At 53.3% G+C, this 5,475-nt stretch overlaps 1 protein-coding gene across 1 annotated transcript; it reads left to right on the top strand.

Moving 5' to 3' along the window:
• Window positions 1-449: 449 nt before the first annotated feature.
• Window positions 450-3,362, top strand: BTG1 (BTG anti-proliferation factor 1). Its single transcript, XM_064154911.1, has 2 exons — window positions 450-864; window positions 2,021-3,362. The coding sequence occupies exons 1-2, from the start codon at window positions 717-719 to the stop codon at window positions 2,383-2,385; spliced, it is 513 nt and encodes a 170-aa protein (XP_064010981.1). The 5' UTR covers window positions 450-716; the 3' UTR covers window positions 2,386-3,362.
• The last annotated feature ends 2,113 nt before the right edge of the window (window positions 3,363-5,475 follow it).

Raw genomic sequence — 5,475 nt, 5'->3', positions numbered from 1 at the left:
TCCCTCCCTGCCGCCCCCGCCGCTGACGTGGCTCCGCTCTCCCCAGACACAGAGCACGTCCGCCGCTCCGCTCCGCTCCCCTCCCAGACCGCGGGGCCGAACGCGGCACCCGCGCTGCCGCTAGGTTGCGCGCCGCACAACGCTGCACAACCCGTTCCCCCCCAGACCCTGCCCACGGCGGTGCGCGGATCTCCGGCACGGCACGGCACGGCACGGCACGGCACGGCACGGCACGGCACGGCACGGCACGGCACGGCGGGCGCGCTCCCGCCCGGCGCACCGGCGCGGCCCCGTCTCTATTTGTTTACCGTCAATTACGTCACCCCCTCCACCCGCCGGCTCCGCCCCGCCGCCTGCCGTCACAATGGTGCGATCACGCCATTGGTGGAGGCGCGTTCCCGACGCCCCAGACGTCACTTCCGGCCGGCGGCGGCTATATGAGGCGTCGCCGGGCGGGCAGCTCCCTTCGCCCCTCGCAGCAGGAGATGCGGGGTGCGCTGCCGCGGCCGCCGCTGCTGCCGCCGCCCCCGTGCCGCAGGAAGAGGAGGCGGAGGCTGCCTCCCCCGGGATGTGATCTGGGCTCCGCTGCCCGCACCGTGCCTAGTTAGAGCCGCGACTCGCCCCCGCGCCCCGTCCGTTTCGCTCCTCGCCATTCGCCCCGTCCCGTCCCGGCGCCGGCCGACCCAGAGAGCTGGCTGCCGCCCGCCGCCGCCTCCATGCATCCCGCCCTGTACACCCGGGCCAGCATGATACGTGAGATCGCCGCGGCCGTGGGCTTCATCTCCAAGTTTTTGCGGACCAAGGGACTGATGAACGAGCGGCAGCTGCAGACCTTCAGTCAGAGCCTGCAGGAGCTGCTGGCAGGTGAGGGCGGCGCGGGTGCGCTGGTAGCCGCTCCGCACTTCAATCCATCCTCCCCCTTCGGGGAGCAGCGCCGTTCCCCGGCCCTCTGTAGCGCCGGCACTCACGGGCGGCCGAGGAGGAGTGGAAAGGGGAAGAGTGGCCCCCTCGGAGGGGCTGAGCCGTCACGGGGGAAGGGTTGGGGAGCTCCGTGCTCTTCGGTTTCCTCTCCCGATGTGCCGGCCCCCAGTGGGTGGGAGCGGGCTGTAAACAAAAGGGGCTTCGGCGTCGAGCGGGCAGCCTCCTTTTGGCTCCGTAGACAAAGCGTTCGGAGCAGTCCAGACCCCGGGACTGAGCTCCAGGGCCTCAAAGTGCCTGGTTTCCGCAAGGACAAAATGATAGAATCGTAGAACTTGGCCTTTTTTTGGTCAAGTAAAATTCAGCGGTGGACGATGAGGCTTAGTTCCCCTTCTAGAAACGTCTCGCCGCCCCGCTTAGGATCAAGTAGCGAGGGCTGCTTCGCGGCTGCCCGGTGAGGTTTTGTAAGCCCGAGCCACCGTCCCGGTGTGCCTGGGGGTGGCTACGAGCAGCCTCAGAGCGACGGGGAGGGTCTTGGGTGGGATAAAACTCTCGAGGTAGGTGAAGTCATTGACACGGAACAGGGTGGGAAGAGCGGTGGTGAAATACAGCTTGAGTCAGCCGCTAAATGCTGCCCAGCTCCTTCCCCTAGTTATTTTTGGGTCTTGAGAGTGCGAGGAGCCAAGGCTGGGTGTGATCGCAAGAGGCTGCTGGGAAGGTGCTTTTTTGTTGTTGTTTTTCCTCCTCGCTTTGCGGAGTTGTGCCGCCCCCGAGGTGTGCCCTGTGTGTGCGGTCCCTCCTGTGTCTCCTTTCTGTTTGAAGGGTAGGAAGTTGTATTTCGCTCCTTATGGATGGCCGGCGTCGTTCGCTGCCTGGGGTAGCTGTCGAGCAGTAACTCGGCACATGAGTTCTTCCCGAGGGACACAGCACTTGGATAAATCATCGGGGTGGGGGTTAAAAGAAGGCAACCCCAAGGCTGTGATGGTTCTGGAGCATCACTCGAAGCTGAAACAAGGAGCCGCAGCGCACCGCTCGCCCTGCGCCTTGCCGAGGGCAGGGTTCAGGAGGATTAATCCTGTGGTCTGTTTGGCTTCTGTTTTAGAACATTACAAGCACCACTGGTTCCCAGAAAAGCCCTGCAAGGGATCGGGTTACCGATGCATCCGGATCAACCACAAAATGGATCCTCTGATTGGGCAGGCGGCGCAGCGGATCGGATTGAGCAGTCAGGAACTCTTCCAGCTGCTTCCCAGCGAACTCACTCTATGGGTTGACCCCTACGAAGTGTCCTATCGGATCGGGGAGGATGGCTCCATCTGTGTGCTCTACGAAGCTGCGCCAGCAGGAGGTAGCCAAACTAACAGCAACGTGCAAATGGTAGACAGCAGGATAAGCTGTAAGGAGGAACTCCTCTTGGGCAGAACCAGCCCTTCCAAAAGCTACAATATGATGACTGTATCGGGTTAAGATATGGTCTGTGGATGGATACACCTTTAAAATGGATGGATTAAATTTGGTTTTTACTTTGGGTGGGCACCTCTGGGGATGGATTATGGAATTTAACCCATGTCACAGCTGTGAAGACCTGGCACACGTTAAAGAGTGGTATGCTTTAAAGCGACAGTGCCATAGTTTGGACAGTACCTTTCAGTGATTTAATAGCCTGTGAGTCGAAATGCTTGCAGCTTGCTAGGGAATGAAGAAGATCTAGGAAGGCTCAGTTTTCTCCCAAGGCATCTCAATGTCTACACCAATTTTGAAACACACACAACACCCACACCCCCAAAATCTGTGTTGATAAAGTGATTCTCTGCAGTAGGTCTGGCAGAGTAAATTTGCACTATGACATTTATTAATCCTTAGCGGTTTTTTGGCAGCTCAGTCCAAGACTTTCCTGAACAGCAGAGTACTGGAAACCTGCATTTTTTTTTTCAGACTTTTACCTAGCACTTAAAAACACCCATGTATAAATGTACATAAAAAAGCCAGTTTGAGTGTGACCTGGGGAACTGGTCAGATCTTTAGATCGGCCTCAAAAGTAGCAAGTGAGCAGAACCTGCCGCGGCAACAGGCTTTAAAACGAGACCCTCTTAAAGACACTGTCTGAACTGTGGTGTTAGCACCAGCCAGCTCTCTGTACATTTGCTAGCTTGTAGTTTTCTAAGACTCGAGTAAACTTCTTATTTTTAGAAAGTGGAGGTCTGGTTTGTATTATCTTTTTTTTTTCTCCTTGTTCTTAATTGGGTAAAAAAAAGTCTTTTCCACAAACCGCCAGCTCTTTTGTGAACTTTGTTAGTCATCTTTTATTTGGTAAATTATGAACTGGTGTAAATTTGTACAGTTCATGTATATTGATTGTGGCAAAAGTTGTACAGATTTCTATATTTTGGATGAGAAATTTTTCTTCTCTCTATAATAAATTGTTTCCTATCTTGGCATTTTAATTAATCTCTTGTCGTGATTACGTAGGGACAGTTAAACTATATCTATATGCTGCTTTTTTTTTTGGGGGTCTGACAATAGAAATGAAATAGGTACTATAAAGGCTTTAAAAACATCCCCAGTGCTGCAGGGAGCCCTTGGTAACAGGCATGGATTAATGAAGACCTCGTGTTGAAATGCTTGGGAAGCTTAGGTGAAACCCAGGGCTGATGTTAAATGTCACTTCAGAACCTCTTAAAAACGCAGTCAGTGTGGAAACAACTCCAGGGGGAAAATAATCCCAGGATATTGAGGAAAAGGTACAGGAATAACATCCACCAAAGATGACTTGAGTAAATCCAGAGGATTAAAGCTCACTTTGGCTTCCCGATGAAGGATATAGCAAACCCTAAATGTCCGTTTCGATTGACCTACTTGCTCGCGAGTTCTCAGTTCCTCTCTGATGGATTCCCTGCTCAATAAGAGTTGCTGGGACCAGCGTCCCTTAGCCTTAAGAGCAGGTTAAGCACTGGACAGAAAGGTTGCTGCCTTTTGCTTTCTTCAGATGCAAGACTTTCACTTTAGAAAGCATTAAGATGGAGTTCAACAAAAGGTATGTAGATCTTTTCTTCCCAAACTTAAAAGGTCGGTTAAGGAAGGGAGAAGCCCGTACTTACTGCGTGTATTCAAAGTGAATGGCTGGTGTGGAGGTGTGAGTCACTCCAGCACCCCAGCGCTGCCAGTTGTCTGCAGCTCGGTGCTGAGTTAACACTCGAGACAGATTCCTTATCCCTTTATTTACAACCGGCTGAAGTGCCGGAGGGAAAACTCGAGGAGAGCCTTCTGCTCCCTCCCTCCTGTGTGCTTTGTTCAGTGGAATAAAAGGCCTGAGTTTGGCCACTCCTGTTGGGAAAGCTGCTGCTGGGCTAAAGGGAGGGAGAGAATTGCTGCTTGCCAGTTCCACTGGCTGGCCGTGGGTAGAACTGAGCTCCAGGCTTGCCGTGCCTTGTGGAGCTCCTGCTCCAGCAAGGTGGTGACAGCAGTGTGCTGGACCTCCAAGTCTTTGTCTTCTGCTCTGTAATGGAACTGATTCTAGAGGAGCAAGACACAAGGCTCCTTTCAAAGGGATTTCTTTCCTGCTGTTGCTGTTTATTCCAGGTTTACATAGCCTATTTTTGCCTTGATCTGAAGACATTTGTCAACATGCAGCACTTTAAAATGCTGCTGTGGCTTCTGCAGTCTTTCTGGCACAGACTGGTGGAAGTATAAATGCTCCTGAAGCCCAGACCTGTAAAGAGCTTGTTGAGTACCTGGATCTGGCAACTACAGATGCATTGCCAAAGCTTCGGCTTGAGCTTTTTACAGCTGTTACTCGATGTGTAGAGTCTAAGTTTAGGTTCACATCTCAATACCTTGCAAGCTTCTACCACTTTTGAAGTGATGCTGTTAAGTCTGTAAGCAAGAGATTTACTCAAGCAGTAGGAGTCCTCAAAGAGGCTTCTGTTGTGTTTCTTGTCTGCAGACTACATTAAGTAGTTCCAAAGAGAAAGAGAAACATCGAGCTTGACTTCCTGTGAAGCCAGATGAAACCTTCAGCAAGCTCACAGCTGGCTGAGCTCTGCTTGGCTGTATTGTGGTGCTGCCTATAGGCTTTGCTGCTGCACAGTCAGAACAGCATCAGCAAGTTGAGACCTCATTGCTCTCTGCAAATCCCTGGCAGGAGGTTGCAGTGAGGTGGGGGTTGGGCTCTTCTCCCCACTGTCAGGCCATAGAAGGAGGAAAAAATGGCCTGAAATTGTGCCAGGGGAGGGTTAGGATGGAGAGTGGTCAGGGATGGGAACAGGTTGCCCAGGGGGGTGGTGGAGTCCCCAGGAAAGATGTGGCCATGGCACTTGGGGTGGTGGTTTAGTGGCCGTGGTGGTGCTGGGCTGACAGTGGGACTCCTTCTTAGAGGTCTTTCCCAACCAAAGCAATTCTGTGAGAGCTGGCCTTTGGCATGAGAGCTGGCCATCTCTCACGGTTACACAAGCAGCAGCTGTTGGTGCTTTGTGTTTTGGACAAGCACAGCTTTTTGAGGCAGCAAATACTCTGTGAGGTTGGCCTGTGCCGCTGCCCCCAGCCTGAGCTGGCTTCCCT

This window comes from Pogoniulus pusillus, chromosome 15 (genome assembly GCF_015220805.1).
Source record: "Pogoniulus pusillus isolate bPogPus1 chromosome 15, bPogPus1.pri, whole genome shotgun sequence".
Lineage (NCBI taxonomy): Eukaryota > Metazoa > Chordata > Aves > Piciformes > Lybiidae > Pogoniulus > Pogoniulus pusillus.
Note: the sequence above shows the minus strand (reverse complement) of the source record. Positions and strands in the feature narration are given on the sequence as shown.

Bases quoted from the DNA above. Each gene is read 5' to 3' on its own strand.
- BTG1 (XM_064154911.1), top strand. From the start codon at position 717: ATGCATCCCGCCCTGTACACCCGGGCCAGCATGATACGTGAGATCGCC. The intron at 865-2,020 runs GTGAGGGCGGCG...CTTCTGTTTTAG, and splicing joins CCTGCAGGAGCTGCTGGCAG to AACATTACAAGCACCACTGG.